This window comes from Protopterus annectens, chromosome 16.part0 (assembly GCF_019279795.1).
Source record: "Protopterus annectens isolate FY-2018-M chromosome 16.part0, PAN1.0, whole genome shotgun sequence".
Lineage (NCBI taxonomy): Eukaryota > Metazoa > Chordata > Ceratodontiformes > Protopteridae > Protopterus > Protopterus annectens.
Window position 1 is genome coordinate 381,768,419 of NC_056750.1, and position 26,318 is coordinate 381,794,736.

The following is a 26,318-nucleotide window of genomic DNA, read 5'->3' on the forward strand; positions in this document are numbered from 1 at the left end:
CTGAAAGCTTTGGTTCTGTCCAAGTAGAAGCGCAGCTGTCTGTGTATGTCCAAAGAATGCAGAAGTCTCTCACCCGTATTCTGTGGGTTAGGATAAAAGGTAGGCAAGTGAATAGTTTGGTTAAGGGCTACACTGGACACTACCTTAGGCATAAATGTCAGGTTTGCCCTCAGAGAAACCCTATCTGGATGGAAAATGATAAAAGGTCCCACAGCCCGAGTGCCTGTAGTTCTGAGAATCGTCTTGCAGAGGTTATTGCTAGGAGCAGAGCTGTTTTCCAAGATAAGAATTTTATATCAGCTGTATTGGCTGGCTCAAAAGGAGGCAGGGTGAGTTTTTCCAAGACATAATTGAGGTCCCATGCAGGTATTGGTGATCTCCTTGGAAGCCTTAAGTTTTTGGCTCCTCTGAGGTACTGCCTTAGTAAAGGATGAGAAAAAATAGATGGCTCTGTATTTTAATGAGCTGAAATGGCAGAGGCATGAATCTTAATTGATGAAAAGGATAGGCCTTTGTTCAGCATCTCAGTTAAGTATTGCAAAATCTGAGGAATATTTGGTACAATCGTGTCAATCCCTTGTGCCTGGTTCCAAGCACAGAATCTCTTCCATTTTTCAGCATAAGATTTTCTGGTACTAGGCCTCCTGGCTTCCAAAATAACATCCATCACCGCTTTAGAAAGAGGGGTGTTTTGAATGGCTACATTATCCGCCATGCTGCCAGATTTAAGGTCTTGAGTTGGCTGTGCAGGATCTGATTGTTCTGTTGGGACAGTAAGTGAGGAATTTGAGGTAATGTCCAGGCTGGGTATTGAGACAGGTTCCTTAGGACTGGGTACCAGTGCTGGCAGGGCCAGTCTGGAACAATCAGTATCATTTTTGGCTTCTCTTGTCTGACCTTTACGAGTACCTTGGGGAGGAGGGGCAGTGGAGGAAAGGCATATACTGTTAAGTTTTTCCAGCTGAAAAATAGAGCATCCACTTTCCATGCTTGCTTGTGATAAGTCCTTGTGTAGAATCTCTGTAGTTGGCAGTTGTGAGGGGAGGCAAATAGATCTAAGTCCGGGCATCCCCAGTTCCTAATTATCATGCTGAAGACTTGCGGATCCAATTTCGACTCGTGGGGATCCAAGAGATTTCTGCTTAGTTCGTCTGCCAGAGTATTTATCTTTCCTGGCAGGAATTGTGCCTGCAGATGTACTTGGTAAGTAAATGCTGTGTCCCACAAAGTCATGGCCAGTCTGCAAAGGGGGTAGGAATGAGTACCTCCCTGCTTGTTTATGTACCACATGACTGTGGTATTGTCCGTCTTTATCAGTAGTTGTCCCGGATGAAGTAGATCCTTGAAGGCTGTCAGGGCATTCTGAACAGCCAGCATCTCTTTTTGATTGATATGTAGATGCATTTGGCTTGTGGACCATGTGCCCTGAATACATCTTCCTGCCTTGTGGGCCCCCCAGGCATAATCTGATGCATCTGTTGTTAATGTCTGCCTGGCTGGGGGTAAAGTGAATGGCTGTCCCTTGCTCATAGGTTCATAGGTTCTTACTAGGCTATCTGCCCTAGGGCATTTATAAGCCTAGCCAGAGTGTGTTTGGCTTTCGCCACCCATTTTAAATTAATTTTGCTATGCCCTTTTTCGAGGTTAGTATACTGTGCCTCTGTCTAACAGTGACACAGAAGTGATACTCGGGGATACTCGGGGTAAACCTACGATCTCCCATCCACTCATCAAGATTCCTCTTGAAGAGAGTCAATGAGGGACTCTGCCTAACCTGGACTGGGATTTTATTCCAGAGTGAAGGGAGCCTCTGGGTTCTGAATCTGTCCCTCCAGCATGTCCTATTTATTTCAGTGCTGAGGTTCAAGTTTCTCGAGCGCGTAGCTCGATGGGATTTGGATTTTCTGAGGTGCAGCATGTCCATTAATTCCGGGTTGGACATGGCTTTATACTCAGGCACAGATTGCCTGTGAGCAGGCGGTATGCCACTGAGTAGAGCTGGAGTTTCTTTAACCGGGCAGCATATGGCATCTGTTTGAGCCCTTTGATCCTCTTGGTGAGGTACTTTTGGGGTCTTTCCAGTTGCTGCAGGTGTCTGGTAAGGTACATCCCAAAAGGGGCACTGTACTCAATTATGGGCCTGATGAGGGATGAGTAAAGAGGCACGATGACCTCCCCTGATCTAGATGTGAATCCCTTCATGATTAGGTGGGCTATATAAAATGTTTTTCTAACCACTTTGGCCACGTGGTTGTCAAATGAGAGATTGCTATCAACTTGGGTCCCCAGGTCCCTAATTACTTCTTCTGTACTTAATGGATTACCACCTATGTGGTAATTTGTGGGCACTTTGCTTTTGCCAAAGGGGATGACTATACACTTTTGGCGTTAGCTTGAGGCCATGGCTCTGGCACCAGTTGTCTGTTTCTATGAGGCCCTTTTGGAGGATGCTTGTGTCGGTTGGAGAGTCGATTATGGCGCCCAGTTTGCAGTCATCTGCGAACTTGGTCAGCCACAGTCCTTCCGTGTTGGCCTGTACCTCCGAGAAATATATACCGAACAAGAGAGGTCCCAGGACTGAGCCTTGTGGGATGCCACTTGTAACTGATTTGGAGTCTGACATGGCTCCAGCAATTCTAACTATGTGGGTTCTGTCCTTGAGCCAGTTTGCAACCCATCTAGTGACATAGGGGTTTATATTTAAGCTGGTGAGCTTATCTATAATGCCCGAGTGGGGTATTGTATCGAAGGCTTTTGCGAGGTCCAGGTAGGCTGTGTGGACCACCTTCCCCTCGTCAATGGACTTGGTGACTGTTTCAAATAAATCAACCAGGTTTAAGAGGCAGAATCTGCCCTTAACAAAGCCGAACTGGGTAGGATCCAGTGTCTGTAGGTCCCCAATATCTTTATTTATGAGGTCCATGATGATCCTTTCCATAGCTTTGCAGACCAAGCTAGTCAGGCTTATGAGGCGATAGTTTCCAGTATCCGTTGAGGCACCACCTTTGTGGAGAGGGACCACTGTTGCTGTACGCTACTCTTTGGGTACATATCCTGTAGTAAGGCTGAGACTGAACAGTAGTTTTATGTTTGGGTTTAGCTCTTCTTGGAGTTCACGTAGGATGCAGCCCGGGACACCGTCTGGTCCCATTGATGCTGTGTTTTTTGCTTTGGAGAGGGCAGCTCTTACCTGAGCATCTGAGATGTCAGGGGGGCAAGCACTCTGCTGGGATAGATATTTGCCCTTTTGGTGGGGGGGGGGGGGTTGTGCTGAACCTGTCAGCTAGGATGTTGGCAATGTCTGTGAGTTCGGTGTATTTTTTGTAATTTTGGACTAATTCTGAGCATATCTGGGAATTCCCACCCAGGTTCCTAACATAACTAAAGAAAGCCTTGTGATTATCCTTAGTGTCCTGTGCAATTTTTCTTTCGAAGTTTTTCACTGTGATTTTCAGGGCAGGGGGTGGAGTCAGGATGTGAATATCCAGTGAGATTAGTTTATGGTCTGATCTTACCAGTGAGGGATACACTTCTGGTCTGGAGCATAGAGTCCCCATGTTGGTGATGATCAGGTCCAGTATGTTTTCACCTCTTGTGGGAGTGGTAACAAGTTGTTCCATAGCATTTGAGTTTATAAATTTTAGGAACCTTTGGGCTAGGGTGTTGGAGCTAGAGTAATGCTCCCAGTCTATATTTGGGTAGCTGAAGTCGCCCAATATAATGGTGTTTAGAGAGACCGTCATACTTTCCAGTGTTCTCAGGAAGGCCGAGTGGGGTTCCTGGGTTTGGGAGGGTGGTCTGTAGCAGGCTATAAACTGGAAGACAGTTTTACCCACTGTTAGTTGCACATGGATAGTCTCTGATGCTTCGTGCTGTGCCACCAACCTGGAGGTGTGGGTATCTTTGACGAATATTGATACTCCCCCTCCTTTTGTGGTTCGGTCCAAGTTTTGGGGCCGAAAAGCATGGTATGAGGTATAACCTGGTAGTGCTGGGGTGCTCTCAGGAGCCTTGAACCAGGTTTCTGTTACTGCACAGATATCGATGTTCTCCATGCTAAGGAGTGTTTCGAAAAGGCATCTTGAGGTTTAGACTTCTGGCATTGAGTAGCATTACTCTTAGTTTCTTATCCCTTGTGATACCTATGGAGGTGGGTTTGTCTTTTGAGCCTTGCCTAAAAAAGGCACTATGGGGTAGCAAGAGCCTTTGCCAATATCCAAAAGCCCAGGGTGACAGGTGCAAGCCGTCCCTAGTGAAGCATCGTGGCTTGTCGAGCATGTCATCTCAGGCTGACAGGCATTGGATCCCCTTTGAATGACACCAATACTTAAGCCAATTGTTGAAATTGATCATCTTGTCTTCATATTGTGGCATCATTCTTGGTGAGGGTAAGATGCTACTCAAGGTCAGGGTCATACCGGCCTGGGCTACATGCTCAGAGAGCTCCTCTATGTCTCTTTTCATGTAGTCCAGGGAGGTACGTCTCAGGTCATTCACACCAGCATGGACAATGACTGAGTCATATTTGTACTTGCCTTGGAGTGACCTGAGTGCTTGTGTTATGTGGTGGATCTTAGTGCCCGACATGCAGCTCACCGTGACCTTCTCCTTGTTCAGCCTGGTGAGCGGGACGTCAGTGTGCCTGACGATAGAGTCACCTATTACAAGTGTATCAGGTGTGTTGTTTAGCCTTAAGGGCTGTGACTTTTCTGCACACTGGCTTTGTGAGCTATGTGTTGCACGTGTTTTGTTTTGGGGTAGCGGTTGCTTGGGTGTCTGCTTTGGAGGTCTCTGCTGCTTAGGCAGATTTTTATTTAGAGCCTCTGAGTATGTTTTTGTGTGTTTATGTGTTTGGTTTGCTGTCATGGTAGGTCTATGTGAGACTGGAATTGTAGTGAGTGTGGTTTCCTTCTCCTCCTGACTGGTTTCGCCAGTACTGAGTTGAGAGAGCTTAGCCTCCAGTATGGCTATATGGTTGCATCTCTCACATGTGTTGAAATTTGTTGGGAGGAGGAGAGGGTTGTCTGTGTACATGAGGCAGTTGTAACATTGCCTCAAGATTCCCAGATTCACCCACTGGACCGGAGAGGAGACTGACAACTGACCTTTGGACATGCTAGAATAGTATTGGGAATTCCTTTATAATTGAAAAAAAAGGGCCAATGGGGAACGGGGTACTCAAGGGGAGTTTGTGAGGGTGTAGTGCTTTTAATATTTTAGTGCTGACTTAGCCCACCATTGAAATTCCTGTTGCAGGCAGGGAATTAGGGTAATTATTGTTTCCAGGCTGTGGCAATGTTGAGTCCAAACACTTTTTAGATACCATTGAAGTTTCCTCATATGCAGTCTTGCATATGGAATTAGCAGAATGCAGGATGCCATGAAGCCCAAAGCAAGCAGAATTTTTCTTGCAGATAACTGGGCCTTTGTTGCCAACAGTTTGAAATAAGTAGTCAGTTGCCTTTGTTTGTCTGACATGAGATAAGCCATCTGGGCAGTTGTATTTAAGCTTGCACCCAGGAATATTATCTCTTGAGAGGGTAAAAGTTTTGATTTATTTTCGTTTATCGTGTGCCCTAGGCATGCTAGTAATCTTTTTACAAATGCCAGATGTTGTAGTAGAATGTCCTTGTTCTCTGCTTGAATGAGGCAGTCGTCCAAGTAAGGATATATTTGTATTCCTCTTTGTCTGCAAAAGGCAATTACAGGAGCCAGGCATTTTGTGAAGACCTTGGGCGCAGTAGATAAGCCAAAGGGCAGTGCAGAGAATTAGTGCATTGAGCCAGCTATGCATCTGAGGTATCTTCTGCATGACTGTCTGATTGGGACATGCAGGTATGCCTCTTTTAGGTCTAAAGTCACAAGGCCAAGTCTTCTTGCCCAGCATGGGCAGAAGCTGCTGCAGAGTCAACATTTTGAATTTTGGAATATCCAGATATGTGTTTAGAATAGATAGGTCCAGTACTGGTCTCCAGGCTTTGTCCTTTCTGGGCACCAAGAACAGTTTTGAGTAAAATCCTTGTCCCTGCTCTTGCTCTGGTACTTGCTGAATGGCCCTCATGTCCATGAGGGATGAAATTTGCTTTTGTGCCAATGCGCATTGATTTTTTGGCAGGTCTGGCAAACCGTGAGCCCTTGGCAGGGTATGAAAGCGAAACTTGTAACCTTGTGACACTATTTTCAAGGCCCATTTGTCCTGGGTTATTATGTGACAATTTCGATGAAAAAGTGCTAGTTTTCCCCCTAAAGGTGCTGCCAGAAGATAAGTGCTTGGCGCAGGCAGGGGGAAGTCATTGGGACTGTTTCCTGTAAGGCTGTGATTTGTCTTCTCCGCTTTTGGAGGTAGAAGCACCCCATTGTTTAGACCTGTATGTGCCTTGGGGCTGGGACCTGCCTCTAGGGCGTCTGTATCTGCTCCTTTGTGGCCTGTCTGACACTGGAAAGGAACAATTCTTTGTAGGCCAGTGTCTGCTAAATCTTGGTGGCTGTACCTGTAAGAAATCCTGGACTGTTTGCATAGATTTTGCTTTGTCCTCCATTTTCTTCAACACCTCCTCTGCTTTAACACCAAACAAGTTATCATGCTGTAATGGAGCATCTAATAATTTTGCTTTAACATGATCTGGCAGATTCTGTTCCTTTAACCAAGCATGCCTCCTGATGACAGAACCCGTAACAGCGGCCCTGCAGGAGGCCTCCAGAGAATCAAAACCACATTGCAAAGTATGCTTTTCAACTTGTTCAGCTGCATGCAATAAATCCTGCATTTCTTTGTTTTCTGCACATTCAGAATTTATCAACATTTTCTGTTTAAGCAGTGACATAATATATTGCTGATATTTAAGCATATGAAACTGACAATGTAAAGCCCTTATAGCCAAGGTAGCAGAAGTGTAAATCTTTTTCCCCCATCTGTCCATTGCCCTAGAATCCCTGTCAGAGGGGGTAGGGTTTTTTGCAGTGGAAGCCTTGACCCCTTTGGGACCCTGAGAGATAGTTTCTGGGTCAGCAGCAGGGTTTTTAAAAAGAAATTTATGTGAATCAGGAACCCTGTAGTATCTGTCTGGCTTAACAGGAGCTGGAGGCAAGGAGACAGGAGTCAGACTGTACTCTGAAAAAACATCATCTACAATGTCTAACACAGGAGGAATAGCAAGGGGCCTGTGCTGAGGCAGTAAAAGGAAGTCTCTGAGCCTTTTCTTAGATTCTGAATAATCTTGGCTCTCCCAATGAAAATGCTCCCTCATGGTATGCAGAGTTTCCCCAAAAGAATAATCCTCAGGAGGGAGGAGAGGCTGAAGGGATAGATTCTTCAGCATCAGAATCCTCATAGGGAGGAAGAGAGTATTCCTGATCAGAAGAGGAATCAGACGAAATGGAAACCTGATCTGAAGATTCATATTCTGTCTCTTGCCTAGGCCTCTTATCAAGAGGGGGATGGGAATCCCTGATCAAAGTAATTAGGTCTTCGGTCATTTTGAGCATCTGTTTTTTAGGCATAGAGGCCTGTCCATGGAGCTGCTGAACTTGTTTCTTTGTCTTTAAAGGTGCTTTAGTCTTTGCCTTTGAAGCTGAAGTTGTTTTTACATGTAATTGTGTTGGCCTGAAAACACCCTCAGAAGCCGATGCCTGCTCAGCGGCTCTGGACCCATCTGAGGGAATAGTTTCCGAGGTTCCAATACCTTGAGTTTCCAGCGGCCTAGTCGGCTCCATGTGGGAGTCGGTAGCGGCCTGCGGCTCTAAAGTAGCAGGCGGCAGGGGCTGCGAAAGTGCCTCACTGAGAACCGGCGACTAGCTTAGAAGAAGCCTCGTCATCAGTTTTGGACCTCGGATGCTTGTCCTTTTCTTTTTCCTTGCGTTTCTTGTGAACTGCGGTAGTCGGATGGCTATCCGACGACATTGTGTAATTAAATCTTCTGCCAAAATAGTGAAATGCAAAATCGTACCGACGCTTAACAGTGCGTTGGTTAAATCTAGCACAGAACCTACAATTAGCAACGTCGTGGTCAGGGCCTAGGCAAGGAATATAGTAGGAATGAAAGTCCTTATGAGGTATTTGCTTCCCACAAGAAATAGAATTATTAACTTTTTCTGACTTAGGTCTGGAACAATAAAAAAGTTTCCCCAATGGGGTACTTAGCTTTAAATGAAGACTTCGAATCTGAAATTCGAACACGAAAATCTCAGGAGTCGGCCGACCGGCACTTGCGAACTGCTTTTGCTTCTGGCACCGCACGGCAAGAAAGACGGAAGAAAATGGCGTCGGCTGCATCTTTTATACCCCTTGCGCACCGACGTCAGGGAGGAGGAGAAAGCAACCAACGCCGGACCTAGACTTTGGAATTCAGGCTGACTGCGGGTAGCCTGCCAGCAGGATAACCCAAATGTAATGACTGCAACAGTGTAAGGACTCCAGGGCAACAGGTCGGGCCCGGGACTCCATCTGCCCAGGGGGAGATAGAGCAGAGGCAGTCAGGGACTCCAACAGGGTAGAGCCAAAATGGCCTCTAGGGACCCCTGTCTCCTCCCCTGTGCAACAGAGAGCCTGGAGGTCCAAAACCAAGTGAATCAGATGAGGAAAAGCCAGAGAAGTAGGACAGGGAACTCTTGCCAGATGGGCAGAAGACGCAAGAAGCCCCAACTCAATCTGAGCCTTGAGAAAGGACCTCATCATCCTGTCCATACTGGTATGGAGCAAGCTCCTGAAGGACTTAGTTGAGGATGGATGCCTGGAGCCCACAGACCTCCCCTGCCGGTCTGGAGATAGACTCCTGTGCTTGGGAGCAGAAAGGGACTGCCCCAAGCCAGAACCCGATGGGGAGTCTTCAATAATAACTGTGGGATCCAACACCAATCCTGGATCCGACCACCTCGGATCCAAAGGCAAATGAGGATCTGAATGCTTGGATCTCACATGACTCAGATCCAAGGAAGCTGGATCTATGGCTGGTCAGGACCTGGCTTGATCTGAAGGGGAGGCTTTGGATCTGGGAGTGGATTCCCGTGACCTTGGATCTGAGGGCCTCGGAGCCGAAGACCTGGATCCAGAGGGGGAGTCACAGGGCCTGGGATCCGAGGACATCAGATCTGACTGGGCTGAGGGTGGAGTTGAATCTGAGGAACTGGGATCCGACAGCCTGGCATTCTTAGACAAAGAAGACCCAGGAAGAGAAGGGGCCTTCCTCTTATGATCAGAGGGTCCAGACTTGGCCGGGATCTTGGCCAACGGACCACCTTGGGCTAAACCCTTCAAGGGAAGTTTGTTTAGGTGCCCAGTCAGATCGGATGTCCTTGGATCCTTTTTTAAGAAGCAAGCTATGATCACTCATAAAATCCAAGGCCAGTTTCGAGAAAAAAATTGCACAGGACTCTAAAGAAAATCACAAGGCTTTCTTTAGTTATGTTAGGAACCTGGGTGGCAACTCCCAGATATGCTCAGAGTTGATCCAAAATGACAAAAAATACACTGAACCCACAGACATTGCCAACATCCTGGCAGACAGATTCAGTGCAAACATCTCCCCCCTCCCCCCCAAAAGGGCAAATAACTATCCCAGCAGAGTGCAGCCTCCCTAACATCTCAGATGCTCAGGTGAAAGCCGCCCTCTCCAAAGCAAAAAACACAGCATCAATGGGACCTGACGGTGTCCTGGGCTGCGTCCTACATGAACTCCAAGAAGAGCTAAACCCTCATGTAAAGCTGCTGTTCAATCTCAGCCTTACCACAGGATATGTACCCAAAGAATGGCGTACAGCGACAGTGGTCCGACTCCACAGAGGTGGTGCCTCTACGGACCCTGGAAACTATCGCCCCATAAGCCTGACTAGCCTGGTCTGCAAAGCTATGGAAAGGATCATCATGGAGCTCCTAAACAAAGACATTGGGGACCTACAGACACTGGATCCTACCCAATTCGGCTTTGTTAAGGACAGATCCTGCCTCTTGAACCTGGTCGACTTCTTTGAAACAGTCACCAAGGCCATCGATGAAGGGAAGGTAGTCCACACAGCCTACCTGGACCTCACAAAAGCCTTCGACAAAATACCCCACTCGGGCATCATAGATAAGCTCTCCAGCTTAAATATAAACCCCTATGTCATAAGATGGGTTGCAAACTGGCTCAAGGACAGAACCCACATGGTCAGAACTGTTGGAGCCATGTCAGACTCAAAACCAGTTACAAGTGGCGTCCCACAAGGCTCAGTCCTGGGACCTCTCTTGTTCGGTATATATTTTTCTGAGGTACAGGCTAACACATGAGGACTGTGGTTGACCAAGTTCGCAGACAACTGCAAATTTGGCGCCATAATTGACTCTCCAGCTGACACAAGCATCCTCCAAAAGGGTCTCACAGAGACGGATAATTGGTGCCAGAGCCATGGCCTAAAGCTAAACGCCAAAAAGTGTATAGTCATACCCTTTGCCAAAAACAAAGCGCCCACAAATTACCACATAGGTGGTAATCCATTAAGTACGGAAGAAGTAATTAGGGACCTGAGGACCCATGTTGATAGTAATCTCTCCTTTGACAACCACATTGCCAAAGTGGTTAGAAAAACCTTCTATATAGCCCACCTTATCATGAAAGGATTCACATCTAGATCAAGGGAGGTCATAGTGCCCCTTTATTCATCCCTCATAAGACCCATAATAGAATACAATGCCCCATTTGGGATGTACCTTACCAGACACCTGCAGCAACTAGAAAGACCCCAAAAGTACCTCACAAAGAGGATCAAGGGACTCAAACAGATGCCATATGCTGCTCGGTTAAAGAAACTCCAGCACTACTCAGTAGCATACCACTTACTTAGAGGCGATCTATGCCTGACGTATAAAGCCATGTCAAACCAGGACTTAATGGACATGCTCCACCTCAGAAAATCCAAATCCCTTAGAGCTACGCGCTCGAGGGACTTGAACCTCAGCACAGAAATAAATAGGACATGCTGGACAGACAGATTCATAACCCAGAGGCTCCCTTCGCTCTGGAATAGAATCCCAGTCCATGTTAGGCAGAGCCCCTCACTGTCTCTCTTCAAGAGGAATCATGACGAGTGGATGGGAGATCGTAGGTTTACCCTGGGGATTACTTCTGTGTCACTACTAGACAGAGGCACAGTAAACTAACATAAAAAAGGGCACAGTAAACTCAATTCAATGGGTGGCAATAGCCAAATACACTCTGGCTAGGCTTGTAAATGCCCTAGGGAAGATAGCCTAGTATGAACCTATGAACCAAAGCCCTGGGGTTGAATGTGGCACAAATGTCACATTCAACCTCCAGCTGGTCAGCACAGAAACAATAAAGGCACTCCTCATGCAAATTGGACATGGGTATCTTTCGACCACATGAGGAGCACCTTTTGAACCCAACAGGCTTGTCATACATGCTGGGTATGAGAAAACACCAAAGCCTAAGGGGTTCACTAACTTAGAAACCGGGAGGAAGGGCTTAGAGTCAAAACCATAAGAACCACCAACCATACTATAAAATACAACTATACAGTTATAACAGCTATAAAACTATCAAACTATAAGACTGGAAGAAAAAGGAGCAACAACAAAAAAAAAAGGGCATCAAAACACACAGCAGCAACAACTGAGCAAAACAGGAGGGGAGGGACTAAAAGCAACCAACAAACTAACACTAAACTCTAGAAAGGAAGAATTTGAAAAACATAATGCTATTTATCCCCACGGGAGACTCTAGCTAGAAATCTGCATCTGAAGTTGAGCATGGCAAACGAGATCTGAGGGGGTAGAGGGCAGCAAGGGATCATGGGAATGGGAGGAGCTCCAGCCTAGAAGCTGTCTGCAAAGTTGCCGGCTCGGGTCCGATGTTGAATCCTATGACCCGACAGTGAGGAATACTGACATGGATAACATCAGATCTGCCTGCTTTCTGGGTTGCCTAGTTTGCTGGGTCACCAAATGAATGGCTAGTATGCTGAGTACAGCTAATTCTTAGCTTGTTATGCTAACATCTATATTACAGCTTCAGGGCGGTATGAAAAAAAAAAAGAAAATAGGAATAAAGTTTGTCTTCATTAACTTCAGTACAACACAACGGTTTGTAAATGGCTGAATCAAATGAGAAAAAAAATAAGCACGAGAAAGTCTTGCACGCTTCAGAGCAAAAACTAAATCAATTGAGATAAATTTATCTGCAGGGACATTGAAAGTAGTAGTAGTAGTAAAAGTACCCTTTAAAGCTCGGAAATAAAAAAATATATAAAATCGCAATAGCAAAATAATATTTAAAATCATAAAAAAAACCTAAAATAAACCAATTTAAACTTTTAGCCATTTGTTACCAGTTCTTTTTTGGTCTCCAATTCTCTCTCCAGCTCTTTATAACTTTTATTTTGCTGTTGAGCTTCTTGTTTTAATGATTTATTCAGCTCATCCTGCTGTTCAAGTTCTTCAGCTACCATCATCTGCCTTTCTTTGAGGTCTTCAATCTCCTTCACTTTTTCTTCCATTTCCCTTTCTAATCTCTCAATTTCCTCTAAAAAAAAAAAAAACAATCGTCGTCTCACAAATGGAAATCAAAATTAAAATATTAAATTTCAGTTACAGGGAAATAACCACTTTGTGGGGGTACTGACTTTATGCACATTTCCCAAATAAATACTAGAATGAAAAAAAAGTGAAAAAGGAAGACTTTCTATTAACTTACAGCTAAAGTAAATATGTAGCTGAATAATCAGGACCACATTAAAGCCTACATTTAACAGAAGATTAAGACTTGCCATATGTTAATGTCTCCTATGAAATGCTTTTGCATATAACGGTACAAATCTTACGGGAATCTTGCTTTCAAAGGAGAGAAGAACAGGATTCCTAGCCAAATGATGCACACTTTAAATGGCAAACAGCAGCATACATCACAGCATGAAGAGACATACTTCACAACCTCAACAGATTTGCATTCTAAACTAATACCATCCACAGCACAATCACAAAATTATCTCCAAATAACATGAGATTTCAAAAGGATAAAAAAAAACTAAGGTTGCACAGTCTGCCATGACAACAGAGGGGAGTACCTACAGCGGCTGTCTATATTTCCACCTATTACGTACAGTACAAGTTTCTGCATTAGGACATATAAACAGGATAATTCCGTGAAATAATGGACTCAAAGATGGTGGTATGCCACAGGACACAATTAAAATTCCATATAAATTGAGCAGTTGTCAGTGTCAGTGTCACTTAGTATCATTAGCATAAAATGCTTGAGCAAAACAATATGCTGATCTGTACCTCAAATATGGTAGCTATCACAGTGGAAGTTATGCACATTGTAAATGATCTGTGAAAATTCTGTTCTGTTGAGTATTGTCAGGATAATGAGTCTGCAAGCAGCAAATACAACTTAAAAAAACAAACAAACAAAAAAAATAAAATAATACAATACCACCAAGACCACCGATCCAAGAAGTAAGCGAATTTAATGAAACATTTAGCGCCTAGGCTTACACAGCCTTCCAAGAGTAAAAACACTACAAAATACTGATTGCTTATATACAGCATATTGCACAAAACAATTAATAAATTAAGCATACAATTCAAATCACATACTTCCAATTACATTCTTTGTTGAGTCCCAAAGGCGCCAAAGTACCACACTTTAAAATCAGCCAAGTTTGTTTTTTAAAGACACACATTCATCTATGCTAACTTGCAATTTTTCCAAGACACAACCCCTAAGAGAATCAGGGTTAGAGTTGTGTGCTGTCAAAAAATGACTCCCAAGGGGACTCTCTAATTTTTTATTTTTTATGTCCCTAATATGTTCCTGCAACCGGACCCTAAAACTTCTGTAAGTTTCCCCTATGTAAAACTTCTTACATCCACATCTCAACACATACACTAACCCCTCCGTATTACAACTGTATTCATGCCTAGCTGTAAATTTGATGCCATTAATATAGGGAAAAGAGCTTACTACATATTGACAGATGGAACAACCATGACATGGAACAGTGCCTTTACTTATGCTTAAGCTCTGACTGACATTAACATGTGGTAAACAAAATTGGTTATGTACCAGAATGTCACACATTCCTAGCTCTTTTATATGCAATATTCACAAAATCAGGTAGTATAGAGTTCAAAATGTTATCCATTAGGAGCACAGGCCACAAGCAAAGTGTTTTTTTTAATAATGAGTCTGCAAGACTGGTCCTAAGGTACAGAGGGATGAAGCCCAGACTACAACCCAGGCAACCTGGGATTTGATGACTGGCAGGGCAGCTGGAGGGGTTGGGTATGAAAGGATAGGCTTATGCAGCCAAAAGAAGTGGACAGGTGAGATGACTCAAAGAGGCCTGACAGGCTTGTGCTGTTACAGTGGTATAAAGTACTGCTAAGCCAGGGAAGTTGCACATATGGAAGCAAGTATGCCTCTCTCAGACCATGAAGCCAATGTAGATCCAGAAATCATCAACAAGGGATGGGTAAGTTTGGTGAGGGTACTGCTACAGGAACATCAGGCTTACAACCACACCCTCTACTCTGGCTGATAGGGCTCCCTAGATGGGAACAAATGGGCTACAGTCCAGGGATGTTCGGGTTTCTTAACTTCTGTAAGAAATTAATGAGCTAAAGGGGAGTGACTGGGCAAGTCCCACAGTGAAGATAAAAAAAAAAAAGGCTGCATTTACTAAGCTAAACACAAGTCCATCATTTTTACAACTTAATGAGAAATCAAAATGCGCACCATAAAAAGTATCTTCTTTTAAAACCAAAAATAGAATTTGCTCTGGATGCAAAAATTATACATTCATCATGGTCTGAAAAAGTTGACTCCTTTCATGTTTCATTTCAAAATACTAGAAAAATGGACAGTTCATGTTAGATGGCTACATCTTTCAGATTAAATACATTCTCATAAAGTAGGTAGTTTTCAAGTCGTTTAACAAATATTTTCAGCACATTTCTCATAACTATACCTCATGACAAGTGATTATTTCATAGACTGAATGCTAAATCCTCCACTGGTTTGACAAAAAGTAATTCTAACAGAAACAAATGTACGTCACACCATTATGGAGATGCAACCACTTGATAAATATAAGAAAAAAACAAGTCAAGCCAAAGGATGTACTGCCTGCTTCTTATATAAAAATAAGTTATGTACTCACTACAATGTTCCATCTGTGTTGTCCATTTTCATTCTTCAACAAACGGGTTTGGATCCAACCCTCAGATCCAACTCGGCCACTTTTTACAGCTCGTAGATCATGGAAACTCTTAAGCTCTTCCCTTACCCATAATGTTCCAGTCCCCTATCATACCTCAAATCTTGTTTGCTGGTCTTACAGCTTTATAGAAATACAGAAAATACTGAGATGAGAAAATAACTGGAGCTCAAAGACAGGAACATTGGTTCCCTTATTATCTTCTCGTTGTTCCAGAAGTCACAAACCAAATGCTAGTGTGTTGGGGGGGGTTGAGGAAGAATGAAAATGGACAACACAGATGGAACGTTATATCGGGTACATAACTTCTTTATCTGATGTTGCCAATTTTCATTCATTCCTCAACAACTGGGGCAGAGTCCCCAGCTACCTAAATCCTGGTAGGACTCTAAGGAAGGATATTCCTGAGCACTGTTGAGCTGAATGCTGCTCTTCTCCTTTGAGACCAGATCTAATCTGTAGTGAGTAATAAAGGTATTAGGATTAGCCCAAGTAGCGGCTGAATAGGTTCTCAAAATTTCTGACAAAGACAAACCCAATTTGTTATAGACAAAGGAAATGTAATCAGTTAACCATTTGGCTAAAGTTACTTTTGTGACTGGCTTGCCCAATTTCAATTCCACAAAAGAAACATAATTTATCTGTTTTTCTAAAATTCTGTGTTCTATGCAAATAGAAATGTAACTGTCTGTGAACATCCAACAAATGTAACATGCATTTTCCTTTCATCGTGAAATCTTGAAAGAAAAAGTACAGTTTTGTACCTACCATAAATGTAGATGTTAGAGTGTCTTCACTGCTGCAGTCATTACACTAGGGTTATCCTGCCATCAGGCGGTCCCGCGGTCGGCCAGAGTTCCAAAGTCTTGGTCCGGCGTCGGTTGCTGTCGCTTCTTCCCTGATGTCAGTGCGCCAGGGGTATACAAGATGCAGCCGACGCCATTTTCTTCAATTTTTCTTGCCCCAGATGTCAGGTGCCCCCAAAAGGATAGGCAATACATATTGCTTACAAAACATGCATAAGGTAAAAACATAACCTTTAGTAGCCAGAAAAAACACCACATAAAAAATATAGTGTAGAAAGATATAGATAAGACCCAGCTAAGAAAGCGGGGAAGGTGGGTGGGTAACCAGGACTGCAGCAGTGAAGACACTCGAACATCTACATTTATGGTAGATACAAAACTGTACTATGTTCATTGTGTTTCACTGCTGCAGTCATTACACTTGGGAAGAATCTCAAAGCTGAGTCAGGGTGGCTGGTTCTAGAGAGGATTTGGTGTGGCTATGAGGCCCTGCAACACTGCAGTGGCAAAGCCAGCTCTGGATCTGGAATAAAGAGGCAAGTGGTAATGCTTGGTAAAGGTGTGCACTGAACCATAAGTTGCAGCTTCCAAAATGTTCTTGGTAGGTACTCCTCTAAGATAGGCAGTAGAAGTTGCAGTTGCCCTGGTGGAATGTGGTCTAATGTTAGATGGTACAGGCTTCCCATGCTGTGTGTAGCAGAACCGGATACAGTGTCCTATCCACTTTGAAATGGTCTGCTTTGAAATAACCTTTCCCTGTGATCTTGCAGCATAGGATACAAACAATTGCTCAGTTTTCCTGAAAGCTTTTGTTTTGACCAAGTAGAAGCGTAATTGCCTGTGTATGTCCAAGGAATGTAGAATTCTCTCCCCTTTATTCTGGGGGGTTGGATAAAATGTTGGCAAGTGAATAGTTTGGTTGAGGGCCACACTGGATACCACCTTAGGCATAAATGAAGGGTTTGTTCTTAAGGAAACCCTGCCTTGGTGAAAAATGATGAAGGGCTCCACTGCCATTAGTGCCTGTAGTTCTGAGGCTCTTCGTGCTGAGGTTATTGCCAGTAGCAGGGCAGTTTTCCATGATATATATTTTATTTCTGCTGCATTGGCTGGCTCAAAAGGAGGTAAAGTGAGCTTTTCCAAGACAAAACTGAGGTCCCAAGTAGGTGTTGGTGCTCTCCGGGGCGGTCTTATGTTTTTTGCCCCTCTGAGGTACTGCTTTAGTAATGGATGAGAGAAAATAGGAGGATCTGTGTTGTAATGAGCTGAGATGGCAGAAGCGTGGATCTTAATGGATGAGAAGGATAGTCCTTTGTCCAGCATCTCAGTTAAGTATTGTAGTATCTGAGGTATGTTAGGGACAAGAGGGTCAAGGCTTTGAGCCTGGTTCCAGGCACAGAATCTCTTCCACTTTTCTGAATACGATTTCCTGGTGCTAGGCCTTCTGGCCTCCAAAATGACATCCATAACAGCTTTTGAGAGAGGTGTTGCCTGTTTGGCTAATGAATCTGCCATGCAGCCAGGGATAAGGTTTTGAGCTGACTGTGTAGGATCTGATTATTTTGTTGAGTCAGAAGGTGTGGAATTTGAGGCAAAATCCAAGGTGGGCCTTGAGCTAAGTTCTTTAAGATTGGGTACCAATGTTGGCATGGCCAGTCTGGAGCAATCAGAATCATCTGTGGTTTTTCTCGTCTGGCTTTTAGGAGAACCTTCGAAAGGAGAGGCAGAGGAGGGAAAGCATAAACGTGTAGGCTTTTCCAGCTGAACGAAAGAGCATCCACTTTCCATGCTTGTGTGTGATAAGTCCTTGTGCAGAATTTTTGTAGTTGGCAGTTCAGTGGGGAGGCAAAGAGATCTATGTCCGGGCACCCCCATTTTTGTATTATCATGCTGAAAACTTGTGGATTTAATTTCCACTCGTGAGGATCCATGATGTTTCTGCTTAGGTCGTCTGCCAGAGTATTTTTCTTTCCTGGCAGGAATTGTGCTTGCAGATGAACTTGATAAGTTAGAGCTGTGTTCCACAAGGTCATGGCTTGTCTGCATAGGGGGTAAGAATGAGTGCCCCCTTGCTTGTTTATGTACCACATTACTGTGGTGTTGTCCGTCTTTAATAATAATTGTCCTGGATGCAAAAGGTCCTTGAAAGCTGTTAGGGCATTTTGTACAGCCAACATCTCTTTTTGATTGATGTGTAGATGCATTTGGTCTGTGGTCCATTTGCCCTGAATACATTTTCCTGCCATGTATGCTCCCCAGGCGTAATCCAAGCATCTGTTGTTAAAGTCTGCCTGGCTGTGGGTAGTGTGAAAGGCTGACCCTTGTTGAGGTGACATGCCTGTGCCCACCATCGAAACTCCTGTTGCAGGCAGGAAATTAGTGGTATTACCGTTTCCAAGCTGTGAGAGTGTTGATTCCAAACACTTTTTAGGTACCATTGTAATTTCCTCATATGCAGTCTGGCATATGGAATTAGAAGTATGCAGGATGCCATGAATCCGACTTTGTTGCCATCAATTGAAAATACTGAGTCAGTTGTCCTTGTTTGTCTGGCATGAGATAAGCCATCTGGGCCGTTGTATTTAAGCTGACACATAGGAATATTATCTCTTGTGAGTGCACTAGTTTTGACTTCTTTTCATTTACTATGTACCCTAGGCAACTTAATAACTTTTTTACAAATGCCAGATGCTTTAGAAGAATGTCCTTGCTCTCTGCTTGAATCAGGCAGTCGTCCAGGTATGCATAAATTTGAATTCCTTTTTGTCTGCAAAATGCAATTACTGGTGCCAGGCACTTTGTGAAGACCCTGGGCATAGTAGATAAGCAAAGGGCAGTGCAGAGAATTGGCAGTGCATTGAACCAGCTATGAATCTGAGGTATTGTCTGCAATTTTGTCTGATAGGGACATGCAAGTATGCCTCTTTGAGGTCCAAAGTAACAAGCCAAGCTTTCTTGCCCAACATGGGAAGGAGCTGCTGTAGTGTCAACATTTTGAATTTCGGAACATCCAGGTAAGTATTTACAGTGGAAAGGTCTAGAATGGGTCGCCAGGCTTTGTCCTTTCTGGGGACCAGGAAGAGTCTTGAGTAAAAACCTTGTCCTTGTTCCTGCTGTGGTACTTTTTGAATAGCTCTCATGTCCATGAGGGCTGTCATTTGTTTTTGTGCCTCTGCCCATTGATTTTGTGGCAGGTCTGGCATTCCTTTTAGCCTTGGTAAAGTGTGAAAGTGGAACCTGTAACCTTGAGACACAATATTCAGCACCCATTTTTCCTGGGTGATTGCTTGCCAGTTTTGTGAAAAAAGTGCTAGTTTCCCCCCTAAGGGAGCTGCCAACCGGGAAGAGTTTGCCATTGGAAAGGGAAAGTCATTGAGATTGTTTCCTGTAAGGTTGTGACTTGTCCTCACCTCCTTTTGGTGTTGAAGCACCCCACTGTCATGGTCTGCAAGATCCTTGGGGCTGAGATCTGCCTCTTGGGTGTCTGTATCTGCCTCTTTGTGGCCTGTCTGACACTGGAAAGGACCAATTTTTAGTAGGTCAATTTCTGTTAAATCTTGGGTGGCTGTACCTTGAAGAAATCCTTTACTGTTTTCATAGATTTTGCCTTATCCTCCATTTTCTTTAATACCTCCTCTGCTTTAACACCAAATAAAATATCTTGCTGTAAAGGAGCATCTAATAATTTTGCCTTAACATGATCTGGTAAGGTTTGTTCCTTTAACCACGCATGCCTTCGAATCACAAATCCTGTAACTGCTGCTCTACAAGAAGCTTCTAACGAATCAAAACCACATTGCAAAGTATGTTTACCTACTTGACCAGCTGCATGCAATAAATCCTGCATTTCCTTAAAATCAGGTTGTTCTGCACTTGTACTCATTTGCTGTTTTAACTGAGACAGTAAATATTGTTGATATTTAAGCATGTGAAACTGGCAGTTTAAAGCTCTCACTGCTAATGTTGCTGAGGTGTAAACTTTCTTCCCCATCTGTCTAATGCTCTGGAATCCCTGTCCGAGGGAACTGGATTTTTAGCTGTGGAGGCCTTTACCCCTTTGGGACCCTGGGAAATAGTTTCTGGGTCAGCAGCAGGGTTTCTATAAAAAATGTGTGCGAGTCAGTGACTCTGTAGTACCTGTCTGGCTTGACTAGAGCAGGGGGTAATGAATCTGGATTTAAACTGGATTCAGAGAACACATCGTCCACAATATCCAACACTGACAGAATAGCAAGGGGCCTGTGCTGAGGCAATAAAAGAAAATCTCTGAGCCTTTTCTTGGACTCTTGAGCAATCCTGGTCCTCCCAGTGGAAATGCTCCCTCATGGTGTGTAAAGTTTCCCCAAAAGAATAATCCTCAGGAGGAGAGGCTGAAGGGATAGATTCTTCAGCATCAGAGTCCTCATAGGGGGGTAAGGAATATCCCTGGTCTGAAGACGAGTCAGAATATATAGAAATCTGGTTAGAGGAATCATAGTCTGTATCCTGCCTAGGCCTTTTATCAGGAGTGGGATGGGTACCCCTAATCAGAGTAATTAAGTCTTCGGCCATTTTGAGCATCTGCTTTTTAGGCATGGAGGCCTGTCCAGGTGAATGCTGTACTTGCTTCTTTGTCTTTAATGTTGCTTTAGACTTGGCTGTAGATGCAATGGTAAGCTGTGAAGGTCTGAAAACACCCTCAGAAGACTAAGCCTGCTCAGTGGTTCCGGACCCATCTGAAGGGTTAGTCTCCGTTGGCCCAACACCTTGAGTATCCAGAGGCCTAGGCAACTCCACGTGGGAGTCAGTCGGGGCCTGTGGCTCTGAGGTAGTGGGTGTCAGGGGCTGCGAAAGCGCCTCACTGAGAACTGGCGAACCAGCGACTGGCCTAGAAGAGGCTTCATCGTCAGTTTTGGGCCTCGGATGCCTGTCCTTATCTTTGCGTTTTTGTGACTTCCGGTCGTTGGTTGCTCCGACGGCATGGTATAATTAAACCTTCGGCCAAAATAATGGTGTGCAAAATCAAACAGACGTTTAATAGTGTGTTTGTTAAATCTAGCACAAAACCGACAACTAGTGATGTTGTGATCTGGGCCTAGGCATGGAATAAAGTAAGAATGAAAATCCTTATGAGGTATTTGCTTCCCACAAGAAATACAATTATTTACTTTTACTGATATCGGTCTGAGGCAAGAAAAAGTTCCCCAATGGGGTACTTAGCTTTATTGAAGACTTCGGATCTGAAATCGAATTTGAAATCTCAGGAGTCGGCCGACCGGCACTTGTGAACTGCTTTTGCTTTGGGCACCGTGCGGCAAGAAAGACTGAAGAATATGGCGTCGGCTGCATCTTATATACCCTTGGCGCACTGACGTCAGGGAAGAAGCGACAGCAACCGACGCCGGACCAAGACTTTGGAACTCTGGCCGACTGCGGGACCGCCTGACAGCAGGATAACCCTAGTGTAATGACTGCAACAGTGAAACACGACGAACATCTGGAAGATTAATTGAATGATGCTGGATTTTCGCAAATCCTTAGGAAGAAAGGATAGGTTGGTTCATTGTGCTACCCTAGCTCTATGGAAAATTAAATAAGGAAGCTTAGAAGACAAGGCTTGAAGTTCAGAGACTTTTCGAGCAGAGGTAATAGCAATCAAAAAAAGAAGGTGTATATGCACCATAACATTCCATCTGCGTTGTCCATTTTCATTCATCCTCAGCTGTTGGGTTCAAATCTAACTCGGCCGTTACTATTGCTCGTGACTACCTCTCAAGCTCCTCCCTTACCCACAACGCACCAACACCTAACATATCTCAGATATAGTTTGCTATCTTATAAAAAGTAGAAAGAGATACAATACAAAATTTTAACAGAATAAGCCATCTCTGGAGCTCAACAAGAAGGACAGTGGCGTCCTTATAAAGTCTCGATCTTCCAGAAATAATCTGTGAGCAAGGTTGAGGGCTGGTAGTGGGAAATATTTTCTATATGTTTATGCAACTTGTTTTGCAGTGTAAAAGAATTTCTTTCATGTGATATTTCAATATGATATGTAACTTATCAATGTGAAGAATTTCTATATGTTTATGTAACTTGCAAATCTTCACAACTTAACAATGTAAAAACTATTATGTAACTAGTTATGTGGAGCTTTTCTCCCCGGGCCTCCACTGAAAATGGGCTCTCAAGCCCAGTGGACCTCCCCGGTCACCAAGCTGGAATAAATAAATAAAATAAAATAAATAAAAAATAAATAAAGTTGAGGAAGAATGAAAATGAACAACAAACATGGAACATTATGGCAAGTGCATAACTTCTTTATCTGATATTGTCAATTTTCATTCTATCCTCAACTGTTGGGACAGAGTTCCTAGCTACCTAAATTCTCGGGTGGACACTAAGGAAAGGCTGCTCTTTCCCTCGAGACCAGATCTAGTTTGTAATGAGTAATAAAGGTATAAAAATTAGCCCAGGGCCCTATATAGAAACACTGAAGAAGTTGCTTGTTGTAGACAAATGATATACAGTCCGTAAGCCATCTGGCTAGAGTTACCTTTGCAACTGGTTTGCCCAATTTAGAATCTGCAAAGGACACAAAAATTAATCTGCCTTTCTAAAATCTTTCATGTCTGTGGACATCCAATAAATGCAACATATAGTCACCCTTGTTTGCAAATTTAGGAAAGAAAACTGGCAGTTTAATGGACTGGTTAATGTTGGATTCTGACACCACTACCTTAGGAAGGAAAGGAGCACTGGTAAGTAATGTAACTCTATCCTTATGAAAAATCAAGTAGGAAGTTTACAGGACGAAGCTTGAAGTTCTGAAATTCTCCTAGCCAAGGTAATAGCCACTAGAAAGAGTTTTCCAAGTCAGATGTTTAAGATCACATTTAGCTGCTGGGTCAAAGGGAGACTGGAGTAAGGATGGAACCAACAGCAACAAATGATAAACCCACAGTAATCCAGTCCAATGGGTCACAGTAAGAATGGATTAAGGCCTGCAGTTATCAAATTTATTTATTTATTTGTTTATTGTCATTTGTTAATTAGGTTAGTCCAACTGAGCCAGGGGCCCATTTTCAGTGGAGACCCAAGGAGAAAAGCTCCATATACAAGTAACAATATCACAGAAGTAGCTAGGTTTACATTGATATAGTTTCAAGTAGTTATACATTGAAGGGTTGAAAATGCATTTTTACTAAGTTTTGTTCAAGATGCAGAAAAAAAAATCAGGTACATAACATCAAATAAGTTCAATATGCCAAAATATATACAGGTAAACAGCTGGAAACTCCATGTTTAGCAGTATTTACAAGAAGTGGGGAGCAGGGTAAAGAAAGTAAGGGAAGCATTAGAGAGACAAGTAGAAAAATAAGACATATGCTTAAAGTGAGGAAGAAGAAATTAGGAACAGAGCAGTATAATATCAGGTAGACGTTTGACATGGACAGAACCAGGTATTTAGTAGATAGTTTTTACGCTTGTGCTTAAATTGGGCTTTATGAGTGATACTTCTTATATTAAGGGGAAGGATATTCCAGGAATGGGCGAGAGAGAATTTATAGAGGGACTTGTCTATATTTTTAGCAGGTTTGTAGATGTCAAGAAGAGGTTTGTCAGATGTGCGAAGCTGATGTTTGGGGTTATAGGGTGATACGATGCTCGAGATGGAGGGGCAGGAAGTGGGGTTATACAGTATGGAATGTGTAGCTGTGGAAGAAGTTGTTTCTGAAATTCAGGCCATAATAAAGACTTAAGAGTGAGACAGTGGTGGGATTTATATGGTAGACTGGAGGCAAATCTAGCTATTTTTGTGGTAGGTTTGTTCCAATTTAGAGAGGAGAGATGGCTAAAGGTTTGTAAGGACTGGGGCTGCATATAGAAGACAGGGTAAGAGAAGTGATGTAGCAAGAGACAGTTTAGTGGAGGGAAACAGTATTTTGTGATTATGGTACAAAAGTCCACGTTTCTGATTAGTTTTTTCAATACATTGGTTGATGTGAATGTCAAATTTTAGTTCGGCATCAATAATTACACAAAGTAATTTAGTAAAGGGTTCAGGTGTGATGATAGTATTGTTGACCAATATCACAATAGTAAAACACATAAAAGCAAATAATCTAACAAAAATGTCACAGGATACCTTCTCCTTGAAAAGAACCTGACACCAGGCAGGTTAAGGTTATAAGCGCTTTCGTTCCCTTTATCCACTCTCAGTACAAACAGAACTTCATCAGATACAAAACCTTACACACTTCCCCCATTTTTTTTATATACAATTCAATTAATTAATCACAACCAATTAACTTAAATTAATTAATTAGTTAAGTATGTTCTCAAGTTAAAAACACATTAATATGTTCTTTCTTTAAAATATATAGCTATGTATAATACATGAATAGTTCTCCTATAAAAAACACATATATAATAAACATTTCATCTGTTAAGAAAATATATTTATAAATAACAATACACCAGCCACTGGGGATGCACAAGCTAGTGCATTTCTTTGTGCTGGTCCCAAGCCCGGATAAATGGGGAGGGTTGCATCAGGAAAGGCATCTGGCATAAAACTTCGCCAAATAATTCATGCAGACACCAGTAAATATTTCCATACCGGATTGGTTGAGGCCTGGGTTATCAATGACCACCACCAGTACTGTTAGCCAACAGGGTGTTGTGGAAATTGGGCTACTGTTGGCCGAAGGCAGGAAGAGAGGAGAAAGGCTAGGACTGTGGTAGTGAGGGTACGAACTTTGAATGTTGGCAGTATGACTGGCATAGGGAGAGAGCTAGCTGACATGATGGACAGAAGGAAGGTTGGTATATTGTGTGTGTAACAGACCAGATGGAAAGGGAGTAAGGCTAGGTGCATCAGAGGTGGGTTCAAATTGTTTCATCATGGTGTGGATGGGAGGAGAAGTGGCGTAGGAGTTATCCTGAAGGAACAGTATGCTAAGAGTGTTTTGGAGGTGAAAAGAGTGTCGGATAGAGTGATGTTTATGAAATTGATGGTGTAATGATGACTGTTGTTAGTGCATATGCTCCACAAGTTGGGTGTGCGATGGATGAGAAAGAAAAATTTTGGAGTGAGTTGGATGAAGTGGTGATGACCGTACCCAAGGGTGACAGAGTGGTGATTGGAGCGGATTCCAATGGGCATGCTGGTGAAGGGAACAGAGGGGCTGAGGAAGTGATTGGTAGGTATGGTGTTAAACAAAGGAATGCAGAAGGTCAGATGGTAGTGGATTTTGCGAAAAGGATGGACAAGGCTGTGGTGAATATGTATTTTAACAAGAGGGAGGAGCATAGGGTGACATACAAGAGTGGAGGAAGATACACACAGATGGATTATATCTTATGTAGGAGGGTCAGTTTGAAGGAGATTGGAGACTGTAAAGTGGTGACCAGGGAAAGCGTAGTTAGGCAGCAAAGGATGGTGGTTTGTAGGATGACGTTAATGATCAAGAAGAGGAGTGTAAGGGCAGCACCAAGGATCAAATGGTGGAAATTGAAAAAGGGTAATTGTGAGGTGGAGTTCAGGGATGAGTTAAGACAGGCACTAGGTGGCTGTGAAGAGTTACCAAATAGCTGGGTAACTACAGCAGAGCTAGTAAGGGAGACAGCTAGAAAGGTGCTTGGTATGACATCTGGACAGAGGAAGGACGACAAGGAGACATGGTGGTGAAATGAGGAAGTACAGGAGAGTATACAGAGAAAGAGGTTAGCAAAGAAGAAGTGGGACTGTCAGAGAGATGAAGAAAGTAGACAGGAGTATAAGGAGATGAGGTGCATGGCAAAGAGAGAGGTGGCGAAGGCTAAGGATAAAGCATATTAAGAGTTGTATGAAAAGTTGGACACTAAGGAGGGAGAAAAGGACCTGTACCGATTGGCTAGACTGAGGGACCGAGCTAGGAAAGATGCGCAGCAGGTAAAGGTGATAAAGGATAATGAGGGAAACATACTCACAAGCAGGGAGAGTGTGTTGAGGAGATGGAAAGAGTACTTTGAGGGGTTGATGAATTAAGAGAATGAGAGGGAGAGAAGGTTGGATGATGTGGGGATAGTGAATAGAAGTACAATGGATTAGCAAGAAGGAAGTAAGAATAGCTATGAAGAGGATGAATAATGGAAAGGCTGTTAGTCCAGATGACATACCTGTGGAAGCATGGAGGTGTTTAGGTGAAATGGCAGTGGAGTTTTTAACCAGATTGTTTAATGAAATCTTGGAAAGTGACAGGATGCCTGAGGAATGGAGAAAAAGTGTTTTGGTACTGATTTTTAAGAATTTGGGTGATGTGCAGAGCTGTAGTAACA

The 26,318-nt window shown here is 43.4% G+C and overlaps 1 protein-coding gene across 1 annotated transcript in view; it reads right to left on the reverse strand.

Moving 5' to 3' along the window:
- CNTRL (centriolin) overlaps positions 1-26,318 on the reverse strand; it is a 4,034,091-nt gene that overhangs the window by 3,281,708 nt on the left and 726,065 nt on the right. The window contains 2 exon segments of the mRNA XM_044058259.1: positions 12,319-12,512; positions 22,608-22,627. Of these exon segments, the coding sequence (XP_043914194.1) occupies positions 12,319-12,512; positions 22,608-22,627 (214 nt within the window).